At 46.1% G+C, this 22,843-nt stretch overlaps 1 protein-coding gene across 1 annotated transcript in view; it reads right to left on the bottom strand.

The window, feature by feature from the left end:
• Window positions 1-22,843, bottom strand: part of LOC147018847 (myozenin-2-like) — a 98,290-nt gene that overhangs the window by 7,132 nt on the left and 68,315 nt on the right. The window contains exons 3-5 of the mRNA XM_085898925.1: window positions 8,063-8,241; window positions 4,629-4,779; window positions 4,297-4,474 (exon numbers count right to left, since the gene is read on the bottom strand). Of these exons, the coding sequence (XP_085755051.1) occupies window positions 4,297-4,474; window positions 4,629-4,779; window positions 8,063-8,241 (508 nt within the window). The remainder of the gene's footprint in view (window positions 1-4,296; window positions 4,475-4,628; window positions 4,780-8,062; window positions 8,242-22,843) is intronic.

Here is a 22,843-nt window from a genome sequence, read left to right as displayed (position 1 = left end):
GTGTGGGGGTCGCTCGACTCATCGTGAGATCCAGGCCGGCCAGCCATACCCCTCTCCCTGAGCATCAACGATTCCCCCCCCCCCCCATTCGAGCCGAGATAGTGCCGAGGGGGGCCCCCGTTCCCCCCCACCCTAAACGTGGTGCCAAGGGGACCGCTCGCGCAGAGAACGCCGGAGAGGACTCGCCGAGCATGCCAGGTCATGGAGTCAGGGCGCAGCTGCGCGAACATTGCAGCTTGCCCGCCATCGCGTCACGAGGACGCGGGTAAGACCTCCACGGTCTCGTGGACCTGGCCGATCTTCTGGGATCCATGTTCATTTGGTCTACGGGCCTGTCTGCCTCCTTGCCTGTGAGGGTGGCTTTCTTCCTTTGCTTTTTGCGTAAATGCTTGTGGTGGCGCCGTCTTTCAAGTAGAACTGTGTAAGTGTTGCCGTGTGTACGCGTGTAGTCGGTTTTAACTCTGCATTTGCTTTTTGTGCATTTTTGTATGGCTGTATACAAGTGCTTGTCTGTGTGTGAATAAAATGCTTGCTTGTTGAACTGTTCCCACTCTGCTTCGTCTCCTTCCTTTTTATTGATTCTCCATCTTGCATCGCGTAAGAGATTCGTCATGGATTTAAAACGCCCGGTAATTAATCGGAACCATCAAGGCCGACGATATCTCCGCTCGGTTATCCCTGTAATACGGAACGAACCACTTAAACGGTTTGTGTCCGGAGTCGGCCTGTGGCGTGGTACGATCGCCCGGTCGACCACTCGCGCAGGTACTTAGGTAGATCGAATTTGGCGAGCAACCCTATCCTGCGCGGGTGGGCAATTGGCACGAACGTGGTGAGGTTAAACCCCCACCCGTGACTGGCTCCGGGTGATAGTTCCCGGAGGGTCACGACTGAATTGTCCGTCCGGTGGGCGACGTGCCGCGATTCGAGTTACGTGGCCGATCGCACGCCGGCGGGTGCGAATTCGCAACAATATAATTATGAATACTATTTCCTTTTGAATTATCATCTTGTAAATATTTGTGTATGTTCATTAAATGTGTTTATTTTGAAGAAACTGCATTCGTGTAATTGTAGTAGGTTTGCGGAAAAACCCTCTTGTGCTGTCCTGGTGCAGTGCTCCTGTGTCTCCGTTCCATTCTCCGTGCTCCTCCGACCGTCCGCAATGCCCTTTGAACTTTGAGCACGTGTTAAAATCTCCGTCGATCAACGTGTCCGCCTCCTCTTAATAAGGAACCACTCGGCCGTCCTGGGAGGTTGCTGGTGTTATCCGCCCGGCACCACAAATTGGGTCAGGTGGTTAACTTGGGCTGGCAATCCCCGTGTGTGTGTGTATATATATATATATATATATATATATATATATATATATATATATATATATATATATATATATATATACATACATAAATATACACATATTCATATACACACACATAAATAGGACATGGCCAAAAGTATGCGGACACCCCTTCTAATGAGTGGATTCGGCTATTTCAGCCACACCCATTGCTGCAGGTGTATAAAATCAAGCATACAGCCATGCAATCTCATTGACAAACATGAGCAGAAGAATGGGCCGTACTGAAGAGCTCAGTGACTTTTAACGTGGCACCGTCATAGGATGCCACCTTTCCAACAAGCGAGTTCATCAAATTTCTGCCCTGCTTGTGCTGCCCTGTTCAACTGTAAGTGCTGTTATTATGAAGTGGGAACATCTTGGAGCAACAACTGCTCAGCCATGAAGTGATAGACCACACAAGCTCACAGAACGGGCCCGTGTCGTGCTGAAGCATGTAGTGTGGAAAAAATCATCTGTCGTCGGTTGCAACACTCACTACTGAGTTCCAAACTGACTCTGGAAGCAACGTCAGCACAAGCACTGTTCGTCGAGAGCTTCATGAAATGGGTTTCCATGGCCGAAAAGCCACACACAAGCCTCAGATCACCATGCGCAATGCCAAGCGTTGGCTGAAGTGGTGTAAAGCTCACCGCTATTGGACTGGAGCAGTGGAAACACTTTCTCTGGAGTGATGAATCACGGAATATAAAAACATCGGGGACCAACTCCATATTAATGCCCATGATTTTGGAATGAGATGTTGGACGAGCAGGTGTCCACATACTTCTGGCCATGTAGTGTATATCATTGAGGCTCGTGACAGACAGAGTAAGATGACAAGAGGGTAAAAGGGCAACGTGTTGCTAGTGGGGGTCACATGTGGAGAAAACAAAGGAGGGGATGAATGAGCAGGAAGGAAAGCAGTCAAGGAAAGAGTAACCTGCAAGTCAGAGGGTTGCATGATGTCGGGTTAGTGGACTTAAAAAAATTGTTAGTTAGGATGAGGTTAAGATAGCTTGGAGTCGGAACAGGGGATTACATGAGATGGTGGTACATCACCTATTTTAAGCATTGGAGGGCCGAGTGGGGTTGAATGGCCTCATAATTGCTCAATGTGAATGACCAACTCGTTTTTTTGTTCGGCTTCTGTACTTTTCTGGCGTTCCTGCCTGTTATGTGAACTCTAAATGAAGGGTTCCTAAGACTTGATGTCATTTGGTTGGCAGGCATTGGTATGATGGTGCTTTCCTGGCCCATTGTTCATGAGATTGATGCAACAGGTATGAGGTTCTGCACTTATGACATCCAATTTGCTTAATAACAGCTACTTTCTGGTTCTGTCTGAACTTTTCTCTGGGAAATTTTTGAAAAGGAACGAGCTTAGCTGGAGAAATTAACTTGGGAGAGGGAGATCAGAAAACTGCTGGAGAGGCATGCAAGATGGGAATTTTATTTGAAGCTTGTATCATGTCCAGTGCTGCTCATCCACAAAACAAGTCGCAACATTTTAAATACATTGGGATGGAATCCCAACAAAACAACTAAACAAGGTAGGAAGAAGACCACCATACGACACCACAATCCTTTTACGGATTGCCATCACGCCATCTTTTGACATTTTTGTTGTAGGGTGACTGTGTGGCAATAGTAACAATTATATGAAGATGTCGATGTCAAAGAGAGTTGTACATTTGCAGGGTGGGTTGGTGTAATTAAGGGACCAACCATCCTGGCTGGTGCCCGATTAATTATGTGCTGATTATTATTCTACGCCATTCTGAAAACCTTAAATTTGTCTTCTCTGAAACCCCTAAACTAATCGATGCGAAACTTCAAATATGTAATTGACGACCCATGGGGAAAAAGGTTTGATAACTATGATGTCATAGATAACGTGATCTGGCGGCCGCATTGGATCGAAACAAAAACCTTTAAAATAATCTCTGAAACTGTTTAACCCATCGATACGAAACTTCAAATGTATGATCGGCTATCCCATGGGGGAAAAAGGTAGATAACAATTACTGGTACATTATATCGGCCACGTGGTCTGGCAGTCATATTGGGTCGAAACAAAAACCTTAAATTATTTTTCTCTGAAACTGCACAACCAATCATTGGGAAACTTTAAATATGTGATCATCGACCCATGCGAAATATTGTTTGATAATAATGTCATCAGTCATGTGGACTGGCAGCTATATTGGATCGAAGAAAAACCTTTAAAATCCTTCTTCTCTGAAACCGCCTAACTGATCAATGTTAAACATTAATATGTGATTGCTGACTCATGGGAAATATAGCTTGTATAAAATGACATCAAAAGATGACACGTCACTGGAACTGGCAGCTTGGTACCTGCTCATCGTGTTTGTGTATTACATTTGCTGTGGGATTGAGACAAAAATGTCAAAAGATATCATGATGGAAACCTGTAAAAAGATTGTGGTATCATTTCTACCTTTTTTGGGGGGGGGGGGGGATTTCCATCCAACATATTTTTTCAATTAAAAAAAATGTTTTTTGTGACTCGTTTCTGTTGTTTTTTTGGAGTTCTTCACTTTTTGACGGACGGACGGACAGATGGATGGAAGGAAGGACAAAGTCAAATATTGTAGTGGCTTCACCACTTCAAAATAGTGAAGACTTTCATTGGTGTTATAAATAATTTGAGCTGAAGGTGAATCTGCCAGTGAACCTGAGTTTTCAACTGTGAGTATGATTGCATTTATAATAAATACTATTAAAAAGTTTATAATAAATAAGTACTGCAGAAAGCTGAAAAAGATTGCCTGAATGTTTCAGTACACCAATTCCTTTATGCAGTAAGTACCCTGAAAGGTAATTCTGACTGAAATGGAAAGTTTTCAGAAAACTTTACAGGGATCATTTGGCACCACCGAGTCCATTTTCCTTCACAGGGTACCACAGTGAAATTATGCATCTACACCCACCGGTTGAAGCTCTTGTAATGCTGAAGTTCTGCTGGGACTTGAGGCCCAGATCCGGGAGGGTATGTTGAGTGAATGAGCTCAGGGTTGTCTCCAATAGCCTGCTCCCATGGAGAGTTATAGGCTCGTGGTACTTCATTGAACTTCTCAGGTGCAGCTGCTTTCAGTGGTCCAGAATAACCTGGGAATGTGAATAAGAAAATACTTAGAAAATGGTTGTTCTTTGAAAATTAAGCTGAATAGACTGTTCATTACATCGGCCCATGTTCAATCTCCCTATGGAACACATCTGATGTTCAGAATATGAATGAAGGGCAGTTTTGGTGCGTACATACCAGGAGCCAGGTGACCTGGGTTGTGGGTATGTGTCGCAGATGATGAATGTCCTCCTTCTCCTCCTCCTCCTACTCCTCCTCCACCCCCACCACCACCATGCAATGCTTTCCCACCCTTTTGTTCTTGCAACCCGTGTCCAGCCTCTTGGTTCTGCCATTAAATTAACATTTTTATTGCAAATTCTACTTTTACTATATGGTATTTGATTTCTGCATCACAAAAGGGTCAGTGGGAGAGTGAAGTTGGTGGAGGACTCACTTTTGAGTTCTCAAATGCTACACCTGTTGCTGTCAACGTTTAAAACTGCTGTTCTGGTGCTGTCACAGCACAAGGTGTTACTTGTTGGAGCTGGCCTTTCTTAGGATGATCGGGTTATAATGCCTGGTGTGCCATCTGTTTTTTAAGTTGCTCTTAAAGATGTCACAGTTATATCTTTTGAGAGGCAACACTCATATAATTTATATTAAATGTGATATTTGAATTCAAAGGAATGTGGATGTTAAGTTAGATTAAATTGATGGTAAAAAATGGGGTTGGTATGATACCTGCAACTAAAGGCAAGTTTTACATTAAGTCGATCAACAATAGCTTGTCCACAATAAGGGTTGACCAGATGGCCTCGAGGTATGCACACTCGCCTGTAAGCTGTCGAGCCTGGGTTTGAATCTCAACCCAGCTATAACCTGTCATCCCCATGTTTCACAGGCAGGGTGATTCATCAACGTGTGTGTCGTTCCTCGGATAGACGTTGATTGAGTGTCCCGTCTGCTGACATTAGTTGGTGGACATTACAAGACTCCATGGTGTCCTTCGCGAAGAGTAGGTGAGCTATCACCGGCACCATGGCCAAACAAATTCCTGTCCTAAACAGTCGGGGGGCACTGCATTAGCAGCATAGCCATGCTCGCTCCCAGCAATGATGCTGGGAGTGTGGTTGTGCAACCTCTGGACAATAACACTGCATAGCGATGTCCAGACACCATTCTGAGAATCAACACCATATGGGTATGGTCCAGGGATGATGAGCCAAATATACTAATTTCTCAGATACATTGTATTATTACATCTTTTGTATGCGGCACATGGCTGTGGGTGGCATCATTTATTTGCTCGGGGTACAGCTGTGCAGCTGATGCAGTGCTCCCTGTAGGTTAAAGCAGGAATTTGTTCAGGGTGCACCAACGATAGCTTGTCCATCAACTACCTAATGCTGGCAGACCGGACATCCAGTTTAACGTCCCTCTGAGGGATGGGCACACACATTTATGATCCACCCTGCTCGCGAAACACCAGAATGTCATTTTATAGCTTGACCGAGATTTGAACTTGGGCTAGACAGCTCAGATGTGCGTGTGCGTACCTTGAGGCTATATCCTGCCAGTCCTTGGCATATTACACATTTCGTGTTCAGCACGTGACTGACTGCACCTTTGCATCATTTGTAATTGGGGGATGACGAGGAGGAGGGTGGGTGTAGGGGGATGCTGTGTCACTGATACAGTGCCCCACCTTGGTTGGACCAGGAATACGGAAGATGTTCAGAGTGCTGGCGATAACTGGTATACTCTTCCCAAAAGACATCATACCATCTATAACTTCCACTTGGTAATGCTAACAGACTGTTCCCCAGCTTCAAATTCATCCGACTGCATCTATATTTTTGTAAGTAGATAACCATAAAAACAAAAAAAACTTGAAATAGTACAAAACAATCAACTTTAAAATCGCTAAGTTCGACCTTAAAATCATCAAACAAAGGTTCAGCCATCATAAGGATTAAAAAGTGGCAAACTTAGATGTTGATAAATGATAAACACAACACAGTTAAGACCGCATGGGGATGGTGGGATATCTTGGAAGTACGGGGTAGCCATAAAATCTGTAAACATAGGTGACTATACATTGTAAATGGCTTATTGACATTACATTACAATGCATGACATGTTCAATGTGTTGTCCCTCATGAAAAATTCACAGTTCAATGTGCTGTGCAAAATAGCAATGAATTGCAGTGCAGTAATGCAGCATTTCAATCGATCTCTGCACATGCAGCCGGGATGCGTTGCCTCAGAGGATTGGAGTCTCAGATCTTCACTGAATAAACCTGCGCCTTCAGCATACCCCAGAAGACGTAATCAAGGGGGTTCAGATTTGGCGAGCGTGCAGCCCACTCCACAGGGCCACATCGTACAATCCAGTTAGTTATCATGTATTATAATGTAATGTCAATAAACCATTTATAATGTACCAGTAGTAATGCCCGGCGTTGCCCGGGCTTTCTTGCAAATTTCCTGAATAGCTGTTAGCTGTTAGGGTTAGTGTTAGGGTAGCTAACCCTAACACTAACCCAAACCCTAACCCCAACAGCTTGGCGTAGCGGAGGTAAACAGCGCCTGGGGCCAAGTGGAAATTTGCGTCCCCTGTAGGCCTTAAACTTGAGTGGATTTGAATGGAAAATCCCATAAGGGATATCGATTTATCGATTTTTTTCGAATATCGGAAGTGTTATGAAAAAAAATTATAGCCAATGACCTAAGTTGGACCAAAACCCATAATCGTACCGAATTTGAATGGAATCGGTTGGAGTTTGTGAAAATGCATCAAAACGAATTTTGAGGGGCCTCTTAAGGAAGACAATAATATCATTAGTATTTGTGCCAAATCTTGTTTCATTTCATGCAGCAACAAAAATCTGATGGTGGAACAAAGAAAGGGGCGTGCCGAAATATTAATATAGATATTCGCCTATGTTTCCAGACTTTATGGCCACCTTGTATAGTCCAGTTTCATATAGTTTCATCTGTCCAGCCAAGGTTCAATTCCTGACCCGACTACAAGGTGTCCCCTTATAGTGCTTTGCAGGCAGGGTGTCGATCATCGTGCGCTATCTGTTGGAGGGGCAGTTAATATATTTAAATATAACCCTTAAAAATAACTTAAGTTTAAAAAGAATTATTACCTACTTAAGCAAGGAGCTGTTCTCTTTTTTTCGTTAATGCATTTCTTATCCCTTTATGGCTCCACTTCTTTCTCGGGAGGGATTTTTCGATTTTTTTGAATGAGGGCTATAAAATAAAAAAAAACCTCCGTTCCAAGGCAAGAAAAAAAAGATGCATCAGCAGCTGTCTTCAAATATTGCTTCGGGCTTGAAAGATAGCCTACTTTTGTGCTATCCAGCCAGGGTTCGAATCTCGACCGAGCAAACCGGGTGTTGGCATTGTTGGTGGACATTATAAATCTCACTGTGTCTTTCAGGAAGAGTATGTGAGTTATCAACAGCATCCTGAACAGATTCCTGCTCTAACATACAAGGGGCATTGCATCAGCGGTACAGCAGCACTTCCAGCAATGATACAAACTGGTGCCAGTTGCTGCACACAAATGAACAGTATGCGTGGAGGTAACAACAAAAGTACTTAACACATCTTCGTACCGCAGCGTTCATTTTGGCATTGATGTCATTCTGCGAAGCTTCGAACGTGTACTTCTCAACGCGCTTCTGCCTCATGTGGAACATTAACGAGCCCCTGTTATTGAATAGCCCAAGCTCCTCCAGCATGATCTCTTTGGGAATGCTCATCTTCTTCCCCATCATGTCTTGCTCGTCATTATCTGAAGACAAGATGTGGTGTATAAATTATAAATATAATCACACAATGCAATGCAAACAAACCTCTTCCACATTTCTGCACCCTGTTTACACCAGCCTCTCATATTCTGATTAAAAATAATCGGTTATGCACAAGTTGAACCCGATTAAGCATTTATCCCGGAATACACAAGATAACGTCAGGGATCGAGGTAGCTTTCGGACCGGCATATACCATTTTATACCGGTATAAATATTCATTTATACAAGGAAATCTCAACATGGGAGGAGGCAATAGGTCCATCATACCTGTACCACGTCCACACACCCCAAACCCAACCCAATCGCCCACTCCACGAGCTCAATCACCCTCCATGACACCAATCCTACACTTTCCACAAACCTCATCCAATCTGACATCCACTCAACAGAAATGGGAAAGGGGATCAGCAGGTAGAGGGTAGAGGTGAAGAGGTATCTCACAGACACTAGGACATCAACAATCATAACACATGGTGAATATTTAATGGTTTTTTTATTCGTGGGGGTTGGGGGGCTAGGGCTGGGAAAGTACAGCTATGTGAGGGTTGCAGTAACACAGATGACATGTTCATGTGTGACAACACCCGCAACTTAGATGCAGTTAACGCGTGGCCATCAATGGAGCCCTCTCCCAGTGGAGGCTGGAGTTATCCAAGGCAGTGTTTTGGGCCCAGTCTTATTCCTCATCTTTATATCTCTGATGCTCTGAAAAACCCTCTGTTCCTTTTTTGCAGGTGACGCACCAATGTCTCGTACAGTACTCCCATGGATTTGCTCGGCAGATAGCAGTTGTGTGTCTCTCTCCACTGATTTGGAAATTATTATACATTGATCTGAGAAATGGAACATGTCCTTCAATCCTGGAAAATCTCATCGTATCGCTCCAGTCGGATCATCAAATGAACCCACCTCTTTATTAACTTGGTCATCCACAAAGAGGTTCAGTTTCTTGAATTTCTCAGCCTCACCATCAGCCACGAGCCATACTGGGCTGACCACATAACAAAGCTGTCCTATAAAGCCAGCCACAGACTGGTCTATATAGCCATCTACAGACTATAAAGCCAGCTCCATCGATCAAAGTCTTTCCTTGGAAAATCATAGCTACTTACACTCTTCAAGGACTGTTTAGAGCTCAATGGAGTACTGCTCTCTGTTATAGGCTTGTGCACCAGCATCACATTGCTCTCTCCTGGATTCACTGGAATTTAAAGTTCTTAAAATTATTGCAATCTCCTGTGATGAGTCTGAAGCACAGGGTCTGTTGCTCGAATATTTCAGACAGGTTGGTGGTCTCTGTTTTCCACCATCTATTTTCCGATATTGCTCTCAAAGCTCTCTCAGTCCTCCGACCCTCCCTATATTCTTCAGGGTGCACACGTTCTTCAAGTAACCCTCTCCTGGTTAAACTCTCCAAATTCCAGACCGTTTACTCACCTCAACTCTTTTATTCCTCGCTTTTGCTGTCTATGGAACCACCTTCCGGAGGTTGTTCTGTCCCATTCTTCCCCGCAGGGCTTCAATCATGCAGTGCATGGCTACCTCTTGTCATCCCCCATTCTGACACTGATCTTTATTTCCCACATTAACCTTTCCTAACCCAACCATCTTTTTTGCTGATTTCAGTGTTCTCCTGGGCAGGTAGGATGGCCTAGACAAAACACTCACTTCAAAGCTGTCCAGCCTGGGTTTCAATCTTGGCCCAGTTATAGGTGTTTCAAAGGCAGGGCCACGGTGGTTCATCGATGTGTGTGCCGTCTCTCGGGTGAGCGTTGGACTGGGCGTCCCGTTTGCCAGAATTAGTTGGTGGATGATATATCCCACGGTGTCTTTCGCAAAGAGTATCCAGCACCAAGAGCCATCGCTCGCACCATGAAAAATTCCAAATGCCTGCCCCGAGCACAGCTTCAGCAGCAGAGATGCGGCCTCAACCAATGATGGTGTACCTCAAAGCTTTGCTATATCTTTCAAAAAAATTAATCCCCTTCATAATTTTTACACTTTCATCACATCTTTACAAGATACTCCAGATTATGATTTACAAATACGAGTTCTTCTTCCTTTACATGGCTTGAAGAATAAATCCAAGTCCACATTTAACGGCCAATTAATGGCATCAGTAGCAGGAAGCAACAATATGACATAACTATTTACACAGAATCGAGGTCTTCCCCGAACCATGAACCTCTGGGACTACAATTTTTTTTTTCACTAAAACCTCCCCGTGCACACCCCGAGTACAATCACCAGTTTTCAACTCATTTCATCCAGCAGTTTGTGTCTCAAAGTCAAAACCCACAAACAAACAAGATATATGTCATGCATAGCACGGTCCTTGCAAAATCCAAATAAACAATTGTTCGGGGTCTTAAAGAGTCTACAGGTTCTTATGGGTCTAGAATAGTCTTAAGAGGTCCTAGGATTATAAAGGGTCTTCTTGATCTAAAGGGTCTTTCCAGTCTTTGGGGTCTAAAGAGTACGAAGTGTAACAATGGGGTCTATATGGTCGACAGGGTCTGAGGGACTGAAAGAGTCTTGAGGTTATAAAGGGTCTTAGGTTTGCAAACGGTCTTCAGGGTCTTGGAGGGTCTTACCGGTCTTTGGGCTCAAAAGGGTCTGAGGGTTATAAAGGGTTTAAGGTGTCTTAAAGTTTTTTTTGGGGTTATAAACAATCTTTAGGGTCTTAGGGTTCTGAAGGATCGAAGGCATAGGCTCCCAAACGTTTTTGTCCACAACCCAAAATTTGAACACATTCACCTCGTCACCCAAATGGTATTGGGACCAACCATCAGGTGCAGGTACTTACCATCAGAATTGTGTGAGAAAACCCTTTCGACGTGAACCCACCCCCTCAAAAACCGGGATTTGTGAGAAGTTGGCAAGTTTCCAACGTTTGTTTATGGAAAATTGCTGTAAGATCAAGTGGAGTGTAATCATCGCGACCCATCAGCAGGCCCTTGCGACCCATCAGCAGGCCCTCGCGACCCATCAGCAGGCCCCCGCGACCCATCAGCAGGCCCTCGCGACCCATCAGCAGGCCCTCGCGACCCATCAGCAGGCCCTCGTGACCCATCAGCAGGCCCTCGCGACCCAAGTTTGTGTCATGACCCTGGGTTTGGGAACCCCTAGACTAAGAGGTGTGAAAGGTGAAAGAGCTCTAAAGGTCTATATATCTAAAAGGTACAGTGGGGAGAACAAGTATTTGATACACTGCCAATTTTGCAGGTTTTCCCACTTACAAAGTACGTAGAGGTCTGTAATTTTTATCATAGGAACACTTCAACTGTGAAAGATGGAATCTAAAACAAAATCCTGAAAATCACATTGTATGATTTTTAAATCATTAATTTGCATTTTATTGCATGAAACAAGTATTTGATACATCAGAAAAACAGAATTTAATATTTGGTACAGAAACCTTTGTTTGCAATTACAGAGATCAGACGTTTCCTGTCGTTCTTAACCAGGTTTGCACAGACTGCAGCAGGGATTTTGGCCCACTCCTCCATACAGATCTTCTCCAGATCCTTCAGGTTTCGGGGCTGTCGCTGGGCAACATAGACTTTCAGCTCCCTCCAAAGACTTTCTATTGGGTTCAGGTTTGTAGACTGGCTTGGCCACTCCAGGACCTTGAGATGCTTCTTACGGAGCCACTCCTTATTTGCCCTGGCTGTGTGTTTGGGGTCGTTGTCATGCTGGAAGACCCAGCCACGCCCCATCCTCAATGCTCTTGTTGAGGGAAGGAGGTTGTTGGCCAAGATCTCGCGATACATGGCTCCATCCATCCTCCCCTCAATACGGTGCAGTCGTCCTGTCCCCTTTGCAGAAAAGCATCCCCAAAGAATGATGTTTCCACCTCCATGCTTCATGGTTGGGATGGTGTTCTTGGGATGTACTCATCCTTCTTCTTCCAAACACGGCAAGTGGAGTTTAAACCAAAAAGCTCTATTTTGGTCTCATTAGACCACATGACCTTCTCCCATTCCTCCTCTGGATCATCCAGATGGTCATTGGCAAACTTCAGATGGGCCTGGACATGCGCTGGTTTGAGCAGAGGGACCTTGCGTGCGCTGCAGGATTTTAATCCATGACAGCGTAGTGTGTACTTATTGTTTTCTTTGATACTGTGGTCCCAGCTCTCTTCAGGTCATTGACCAGGTCCTGCCGTGTAGGTCTGGGCTGATCCCTCACCTTTCTCATGATCATTGAGGCTCCACGAGGTGAGATCTTGCATGGAGCCCCAGACCGAGAGAGATTGACTGTTATCTTGAACTTCTTCCATTTTCTAATAATTGCGCCAACAGTTGTTGCCTTCTCACCAAGCTGATTGCCTATTGTCCTGTAGCCATCCCAGCCTTGTATAAGTCTACAATTTTGTCCTTGATGTCCTGAGATAGCTCTCTGGTCTTGCCCATTGTGGAGAGGTTGGAGTCTGATTGATTGAGTGTGGACAGCTGTCTTTTATGCAGATAACGAGTTCAAATAGGTGCAGTTAATACAGGTAATGAGTGGAGAATGGGAGGGCTTCTTAAAGACAAAACTAACAGGTCTGTGAGAGCCGGAATTCTTACTGGTTGGTTGGTGATCAAATACTTATTTCATGCAATAAAATACAAATTAATGATTTAAAAATCAAACAATGTGATTTTCAGGATTTTTGTTTTCGATTCCGTCTTTCACAGTTGAAGTCTACCTATGATAAAAATTACAGACCTCTACGTACTTTGTAAGTGGGAAAACCTGCAAAATCGGCAGTGTATCAAATACTTGTTCTCCCCACTGTATGTTCCAATAGTCCATAATTAAAAGAGTTAATTAATAGACGTACTCACGGACTGATGGTGCTTTTTGTTTGTGTGTATATATAGCTCTGGAAAAAATAAGAGGCCACTGCAAAATTATCAGTTTTTCTGGTTTTACTATTTAGAGATATGTGTTTGAGTAAAATGAACATTTTTGTTTCATTCTATAAACTACTGACATAATTTCTCCCAAACTCCAAATAAAAATATTGTCATTTGGAGCATTTATTTGCAGAAAATGACAACTGGTCAAAATAACAACAAAGATTCAGTGTTTTCAGACCTCAAATAATACAAACAAAACAAGTTCATATTCAATTTTAAACAACACAAGACTAATGTTTTAACTTGGGAAGAGTTCAGAAATCAATATCTTGTGGAATAACCCTGATTTTTCAATCACAGCTTTCATGCGTCTTGGCATGCTCTCCACCAGTCTTTCACATTGCTGTCGGGTGACTTTATGCCACTCCTGGCGCAAAAATTCAAGCAGCTCGGCTTTGTTTGATGGCTTAGGACCATCCATCTTCCTCTTGATCACATTCCAGAGGTTTTCAATGGGGTTCAGGTCTGGAGATTGGGCTGGCCATGACAGGGTCTTGATCTGATGGTCCTCCATCCACACCTTGATTGACCTGGCTGTGTGGCATGGAGCATTGTCCTGCTGGAAAAACCCAATCCTCAGAGTTGGGGAACATTGTCAGAGCAGAAGGAAGCAAGTCTTCTTCCAGGACAACCTTGTACATGGCTTCATTCATGAGTCCTTCACAAAGACAAATCTGCCCTATTCCAGCCTTGCTGAAGCACCCCCAGATCATCACCAATCCTCCACTAAATTTCACAGTGGGTGCGAGACACTGTGGCTTATAGGCCTCTCCAGGTCTCCGTCTAACCATTTGACAACCAGGTGTTGGGAAAAGCTGAAAATTGGACTCATCAGAGAAGATGACCTCACTCCAGTCCTCTACGGTCCAATCCTTATGGTCTTTTGCAAATCTCAGCCTGGCTCTTCTTTGCTTCTCATTAATGAAGGGCTTTTTTTCTAGCTTTGCATGACTTGAGCCCTGCCCCGAGGAGCCTGTTTCGAACCGTCCTCGCCGTGCACTTCACCCCAGCTGCCGTTTGCCATTCTTTTTTTTTAGGTCACGTGATGTCATCCTACAGTTGTTGTGTGACACACGAATGAGTTGGCGGTCATCCCGGTCAGTGGAAGGTCGTTTTCCCCCTCTGCCAGTCTGTAGCTTTGTTGTCCCCAATGTCTGCTGCTTGACCTTGTTCTTATGAACCGTCGTCTTTGAAATTTTAAGGATGGAAGCAACGTGACTCTCACTGTATCCCTCTGCAAGTAAAGCCAGAATTGAACCCTTCTTTTCCTCACTCAAAACTTTTCTTTTCAACTCCTTTGGCATGGTCAATAGTTATTTTTTGGATTCCAATTACTTTTGACGTACTACGAGCACTGTTTTTGCCATCCAGCTGGTCCGATTGCAAGAGGATTGTGATGACTACAGCAGTGGTTCTTATACTTTTCCTTGTTAAATAAGATTCGGTTCAGTTGATCACCCAATCAGTACCTCACCAAGTAGAATGAGGTGTGCCTGTGTTGGAATTCAACAGACACTGGAATGGAATGGCGATCATACATGTGGAGATGCTGATTTAAATTTTTTTTGGAGTGGTCTCTTATTTTTTTCCAGAGCTGTACACACACACACACACACACACACACACACACACACACACACACACACACACACACACACACACACACACACACACACACACACACACACACACACACACACACACACACACACACACACACACACACAGTGAATCGGTTGAAAATTGACGATTTATGTGACCGTAGCATTTGACCTATTGACCTCAAAAACCTCTTCCAAGTGGTGGTTTCATGAAGATCAGAGTAAAAATGTGACCTATAGGCGATTGAAAAACATACAGACAAACAGAATAACAGACCAGACCAAATACACTTGCAAATCTTTGATTTTGCAAATACAGTAATAAACGAGAAGGGCACATACCTCTGGCACGCAATGCCTGATCCAGAAGAACATATCAAGCCCATTACATTTTTGAAATATCACGCAATACATCGTTTTTGGCCCTATCAATGGTGAAGAATCACTTAAAAAAAAATTCTCGCATCCGGATCTGGATTCGAATCTTCACGAAAATCAAACCAATTCGTGCTTGTGACACACCCAACCTGTCCACCAAGTTTCGTCCGAATCCGTCCACAACTTTTTGAGATATCGTGCTATCTATCATTTTTGGCCCTATCTCTCAATGGTGAAGAAACACTTTTAAAATTCTAGTAGTCGGACCTGGATCCGGATCTTCACCAAAATCTAATCAGTTTGTCCTTGCCACACAACAAACCTGTCCATAAAATATCATTTGGATCCGTCCACAACTTGTTGAGATATCCTGAACAGAAACAGACAGAAAGGGGTGAAAACATAACCCCCTTCACCTTCGGTGGTGGAGGTAACAAGCATAGACCGATACTTGGTGAAATCAGTTGCTGCGACCTTGCCCCTATGGACCTCAAAAACAATAGGTTTCTAACTTTTGAGTGGTGAACCAATTCCGTGACCCAATATGCAAATTCTGTTCTAATTTCAAGTCAATCTGATGAAAATTGACAGTTTTGTCATGTTGACCTTTGACTTTTTGACCTCAAAACAGGCTTCAGTGACCCTTATGCAAACCCTAATCAAATTTTAAGTCTATTTGATGAAAATTTACTGTCGGCACGCAAAATTACCGTGCCCCCCCCCCCGCCATTGTCTCGGGTCACTCACCTTCATTTAATTCATTTATTTTCATTCATTTATTGATTGCTTCCGATGGTTCTGTGATTTTTCCCTTTGTGTTGGCTTTGATGTCCTTGGACACACAAAATTACTGTGCTTCCTCATTGTCTCGGGTTGCTGACCTGCATTTTTTTTTCATTTATTTATATCTTAATTTACGGCTGCTTTCCGACAGTTCTGTGATTTGTTTTTTTTTCCTGGTGTATTGTCCATCTCGATGCAAAATTTCAGCTTTCTACTTCACCAGAAGGTACCGATATTTAATATCAGTCATTGAGTGAGTCAGTCAATGGTAAGAAAGAGCTTTATATATATATATATAATACTAGCGATACCCATGCACATGCATGGGAGAGCAGTACGACATAGCTGGTAGCAGACGACAGACCGTGCACGGGGAATGACAAAAATACGCATTGTGCAAAATGCAAGTGGTACTATGGAACGCCAAGTCTTCCCAAACATTGTCGGCATGTCTGCTAAGTGCCACAGCAATTTCATAGGGATCGTGTGACGGCGAGCCGAGTTTTTAGTGTGCAAGCTTGGTATTATAATAGAGATTATATATATATATATATATATATATATATATATATATATATATATATATATATAAATATTAATACTGAAGGACCAATTTTGTGCTCCTCCTCGCGGCCGTGTCACGTTTTTCTCGGTACTGTGACCTGGACTGAAAGAAACTTCGTACCTGTAAGAGTGCATCGCACATAGTGGCGATAGTCAACCTTCGGAATCGGTCTGTGACAGGGTTTCGGCTAGTATATATTGTTGCAGATTTCCACCCGTCCGGCGTGCGGACGACCGCCTTCAGCCCGATTACGGCCACGCGCACCCACCGAACGTGGCAATCTAGTAGTGGCTTCCGGATCAACGCCGAAACCCAGCTACGGGTGTTTTTAACACACCATAAACCAGCCAACTCTTCTGTCCACGCGCTACAGGGTCGATTGCCGAATTGTCGATGTACCTAATTATTCGCGCGGACAGAAATGCCGGGAGTTTATACCTTGATGGAGCCTGCACGAAAACGAGCCGCTTAAGCTGCTCGTTCCGTTTGCCGAGCGGATTAAATCGCCAAGCCCCGTCGGACCAGATGTACGTTTTATCGGTTTTAATTAGCCAGTTAGTTCCCCGTATGCTTAATGGCAGTCAATGGAGGAAGGGACGCAACGAGCAAGTGACATTCAACAATGGGGGACATTTATTTGAACACAGGCATGCAAGCAATGAATGATTAGGGATAGGGGACAGGACACGAGCAAAACCTACAGCCGAGTTATTATGAAATGTAAAGCAAATACACAGGCACTTAACAGTTTCCTACTTTTAGACGGGCCCATGGACACTCTTACACACACACACACACACACACACACACACCCAAGTAATGGTGGCTGATGCCTTTAATACGGACTTCAGCTCGGAGGGACAGATGAGCTAAAACCCAGAACCTATCTCGAACCTCTCCACCTCGTGTGGTCTTCAAGCTGCTTGGACCTTGGCTCCAGCGAGAGCGAGCTGGATCCAATTGTCGTGAGCCGCGGTCCTTCCCGCGCTCCAGCGAATCCTCTCGCGCTTCTGAACACGTGCTGGTCAGACGAGGCGCCGATCCTTCCCGTCGATGCGTCGCTTCCCCGAAGAACCACCTCCAAGATGAGGCCAAGGAGTTGCACCAAGCCGGGAACCAAGCGAAGAACAAAGAGCTCCATGAACTAAGAAGAGTCAGCCGAACCGGACGACAAAGTGGTGCGCAAAACACGCGCGACTCTCGCAACTGGCGCTCCTCTCTCTCGATGAACAACAACCAACAAGCTTGAGCCGAGCAACCAGATCAACTCTCTTTCGATGAACCAATCACAAAAAGCGAATCACCTCTCTTCCGAACAAAGCCAGAGCCCAAAAAGCGAACCGAGCCAAGCAGAACCCGAAAGCCTGCTACAAGCCAAGCCAAAGCAGAGAATCTCTTCCTTATCCTTCTCCGCCCCTCCACCCGCTCCCGGCGTGACTCATCCTCCCCCCCCCCCATGCCCGCACAACCACGGGTGGGAGGGAGTTGTTTAAGTCATGAATCACGGGACGGGAGGGCTCTTCTTCCTATTCGCAGAAGAGGGGGATGGGCGTCTTCCTTTGTGTTGTGATCGATCCCTAACTATTAAATTGAATCACAGCGCATGTAATCGATTTCTACCCATTAAACAATGGAAGGTGAGCTATCTATGGAACATGCACTTATCAACATAACTTAGCTAAAGGAACCTGTATGTTGAGTGTGGTTTATTTCCAAATTTGTAACACTACCCCCTCCCCTTTTTACAGACTCGTCCTGAGTCATCAAATTTTCGTGTGACCAGAATGTGTAAGTTTTCCCCAAGTACGTTCTACCTTCGAATCCCTGAGCGCGACATTTCTTTATACGTGTCCCAAAAATAAATAACCTAATGCGCTGCGAAACAAACTAAACGAACCCAGACTCATTCGGACAACTTAACTAAAATTGTCGACGCTAAAACAAACATGCAGGTGGGGTTCCACGTATTTACAATCTTAACTTATCTATTACATTACACTAACCATGGCCCAGGACTTGTGATCTGTGAAAGGGGAAAGGTAAAAGTCATTTCAAAGTCATTGGTGCAGGGGAATGGATGGAGATGGTCGCAAAACACAAAAATGGGCTGGATGGAGATGGTCGCAAAACACAAAAATGGACTGGATGGAGATGGTCGCAAAACACAAAAATGGACTGGATGGATGCAACACATGGTGCACGGGCTGCTCAATACAGTCCCCGTGGTGTAGCTGCCTGCAGGGCAGTTCCTGCAGAACTGGATGATCCTGGCGCACATGGTGGATGGATGGACACAGGGGCAAACGCAAACAAGGGCTAGCAGGCATGGGGTCATGGCAGAGCCAGGCAACGAGGCATGGCAAGGTAAGCCCATGCAGAACAGGCAGCTGCAGCACAACAGGCCGGCAGGTGAAGCTGGCCGGCCTCTGGTGTGGTTCCATCAGGTCTGGAGGGAGTGCGGTGGTGCCGGCCGCTCTGAAGGCGGGCTCGGACCGAGCCTACTGTCTCCCCCCACTCTATCGCCTTTGCCTGTCGCTGTCCATACCCACTCCCTTAATTTGCCACACAACACAACAAAATTTAACCCCTCTTTATTTTAATTATTATAATTGTCTATAATTCCCTTCTATAATTTTCTCCCCAACCCCCTTATTGTCTCTGTCCGGCTACCCTCTCTTGCCAACCTCGACTCCCCCCAACCCCTACGTTCCCTCTCTGGAGGGGAATAGGGAGAGACTAGAGTCCTGTCTCGAGGCCCAATGAAGGCTCAGAATGGCCTTCTCAGAGTTCAGTGATCTAACCCAAAGTGAAGTGGGCCCAGCGGCCTACAACGAGCGAAGGGATGGATGGTGCGAAGGGGTACATCTCCTTACATTTATTTATTACACATGAAACTACTCCGGGGCTTTCCAAAAGCGCCTGTCGCTTAAATTATTGGTTCTACCAACCAAGATTCCCATCGCCTATGTTGGTGTCCATTATAAATTTGGGCCTTGCCCTCAAATTTTCATACGTGCCCTCGCACAATTTCCTGGCTGGGCAGCGTGGCTCAACTGGCAGGAACTCCCCCTCTGCCGAACTCTAACCATGGCACCCCCAGGCCCGCAGGCTGCCTCCGAGCCAAGCTGCTCCCTATGAACGCGGGGGGTTGCCCTCTCTGGCATTGCCCCCCTCCGATGCCCACGTGGCATGTTGGTGTCCCGGGTCCCTTTCCGAGGGTTGCCCGTGGCCAGTACACTGCCCCCGTGGCATTCTGGCGTTACGGGTCCCGTTCCCAATGGGTCGCCCGTGCCCACAACATTATCCCGGCCCCTCTTGGGCCCTTGGCCTACTCTGGCCGACTAATCCAGTGTCCGGGGTGCCCTCTAAACAAAACTCACCTTTCAACAGCCACGCTCCCAGCCGGTCCATGAACTCCTGCACCCCTCCAAACGGGTTTCGTGCCTTCTCTCGACACCAACAACAAAACGGCCTCCTTTATGAAAATTTGGATAACCCACTAACTAACATTACTCTGACCCCAGGGTCCCTTGGGTGGGAATCACTCCTCCCCCCAATCAGTCATCGCACCATGCATATCACATTCGCTCCACTCACACATTTGGGCCCGCTGTCCTATACTCACTGATTGTACACTTTTCACTCTCAATTTACACTACACTCAACACTGCCATCCTTCTAACTAAATCCCCTGACTAACTCATGCTCCCTCGTGATACCTTAAAACTTATTCATGTTCCATTTACTCTATGTCGCTAAGCTACGTCTCCACTACACATTTCCAGTCTGTCTGTGTCTCCAAAAATCCAACAATTCCCATTTCCTAAATCTAAACTGAAATCCCTCTAACTAATCAATTCCATAGACTCCATGAGGAACAACTCACGTCCCCATGAAGCTGGTCTAACTAACTCTAACCCATCCCCCTAACTAGTACTTCCTTTGCCTCAAACAAGGGAGTCTCCTACCCCTTGCCCAGGGCTCCTGTATACCTGAAATGGTGAGGCTTGCTTTTCTCTTCTTTTCCTATGCGCACCAGTGCGGCAACTCACAACCTGCGCTCCATTCCGTGACATCACGGCAGCTGCTCGCGCTTCGCACACCTCGTCCCTTCTCGGACGGTAACATCCGCCGGATTCTAACCATTCCCTTCTGCCAGATTCCAACCATGCGTGCAGCCACAACGTCACTGCGCATCCCAAGCAAGCCTCGCGTTTCGAGGGGTTCACCACGCGAGCACATGTGCTCTGCTCGTCCGTAACCCGCGTCCGTTGGCTTGTAGCATCCAGGTTCCCACCAGACTCCGGAATTGTAGGTCATTGCACACGGATAACTCCGTGACGCGGCGGGTCGCTAATCGACCGTGAATGCCAATAACTCAACCACGTGACCTAGGGTCCTCTGTCTACTGTTTAACCGGTTACCTAAAATAGGCACGTGACCTAATTACCGGGAGACACACCCTCGGGACGCCTTGTCTAAACTGGGTCACTTTACCGGATCAGATGCAGCCGAACGTAACTGCCAAGGATGTAGCGGCTAGAAAAACGAATCGTTGGAAGATAAAGTCCCGGCTTGGCTCGGGTACGGACCATGCTGGATCAATGAAGGAAAAGACGAAAACGAGCTGGGAACATTTCTACACAAGAATTTATTAACAAACAGGTGAGGAAAAATATGTGGCACAGTGAATGGATTTATTATTGGATGCAAGCAAGGAAAGGAAGGAATTTGTGGGATGTGATAACAAGGCAAGCAACTGACTAAAGCAGACACAGAGCAGACTTATCCCGATATATCTTCTGCACTCTTAACTTGGGCGAGGACAGGCGCCATCACAAACACGCGCACACGCACACACACACACACACACACACACACACACACACACACACACACACACACACACACACACACACACACACACACACACACACACACACAAAACCCGATGAAGAGATAATCAGAAGAAAGGAGAGAAGATGAGGGCTCACGGCCTCGCAATACCTTGGACGGTCGGCCGACCGCGCTAGCCAGTACGTTTTGGGGGAAAATCTGCAAAGCGATCCCACCTTGAGAGTTGGCACATTGTCTCCTTGGTTACTATGCCAGGCTGAGCGCATGCTCCGCACTGGTCCAGAGAATAGGCGGAGCAGGCAGGCAAGGAAGGTGGTTGGAAGGTGGAGCCAGCACCACATGAAGGGCGATGGGTAGGGCCAGCAGCATGAGAAGGGCGGTGGGTGGAGCCAGCAGCACGAGAGGAAGGTGGTGGGTGGAGCCAGCAGGCGAGAAGGGTGGTGGGTAGAGCCAGCAGCATGCGAGGAAGGGGCGAGGCAGTTAGGTGGGTGGAATGGGCGGACCCAACAGATGAGTAAGGCGGAGTCAGCATGTGAGGCAGGCGGAGTAGCAGGCGAATGCAGAGATCCAGAGATCGAAGCAAGGCGAGACTGTGAACGGTTTCGCGATCCGCCTTTTATAAGCCCCGTGGTGCAGGGTGGGGTGATGACCCGGAGCGATGCGTCGTCAACCGAATCGTGCGCTCCTATTGGGCCCCAGGCCCGTGCTGCCCGGCCCCTATGGCCGAAGTGGTCTCATTCGTACATCCGGCGAGACATGGAATTGTCTTGTACCAAACACCGCTGCATGAATTGCCTTGCACCGTACTCCCGGGAGGTGTTTCGGCGATCGGTCGAGGGTTGCGTAGTTCCTGCATGCCCGTTCGGGCACCCCCGGCGCTGTGTGGTTGCGTGCTGGTCAATGCGCTTGTTCCATCAGAAAGCCACGTGGCCTGAGCAATCTTGGCCATGCATTTGCCCCTCTGCTTTGTGGCGCCTGTATTGAGGCAGAGGTGCGAGGAGGATGACCTCTACTGTTTGCGGGAGATATTGGGGGCCGAGGTGGCGAGCGAAGGTCGATGGTCGACTGTATCAAGGCAGAGGTGCGAGGAGGATGACCTCTGCCGTTTGCGGGAGATATTGGTGGCTGAGGTGGCGAGCGAAGGTCGATGGTAAGACGCCGTTGTAAATCAACGTGCAGACCCGAATAAAGATGTGCGCCATGCGCGTCCCGTTCAGTGCGATGGTGATTATCGCTGGGCTGCACGCGTGTCTGTTATTGTGCATTTGAGCCTGCTTCGCTTTGTTTCATGGATTGAAGGAAAGGATTGGATGTAAATCAGGGTTGTAAAGAAGACAGATGAAATTATGAGATGCAGATTCAAATGAAATGGTGCAGCACGCGCGTCCTGCACAGTGGAGGTTGTCACCGGGCTGCGCACGTCCCGTACAGTCTGGTGGTGGAGAGTTTTTCATCGTGATTTTCACAGGCGGCCGTCTGGGTGCGGTGCCTG

This window comes from Eptatretus burgeri, chromosome 10 (genome assembly GCF_056783735.1).
Source record: "Eptatretus burgeri isolate ZD-2024b chromosome 10, Ebu_testis_v1, whole genome shotgun sequence".
NCBI lineage: Eukaryota > Metazoa > Chordata > Myxini > Myxiniformes > Myxinidae > Eptatretus > Eptatretus burgeri.
The sequence above is the reverse complement of the archived record's forward strand: the minus strand, read 5'-3'. Positions and strand labels throughout refer to the sequence as shown.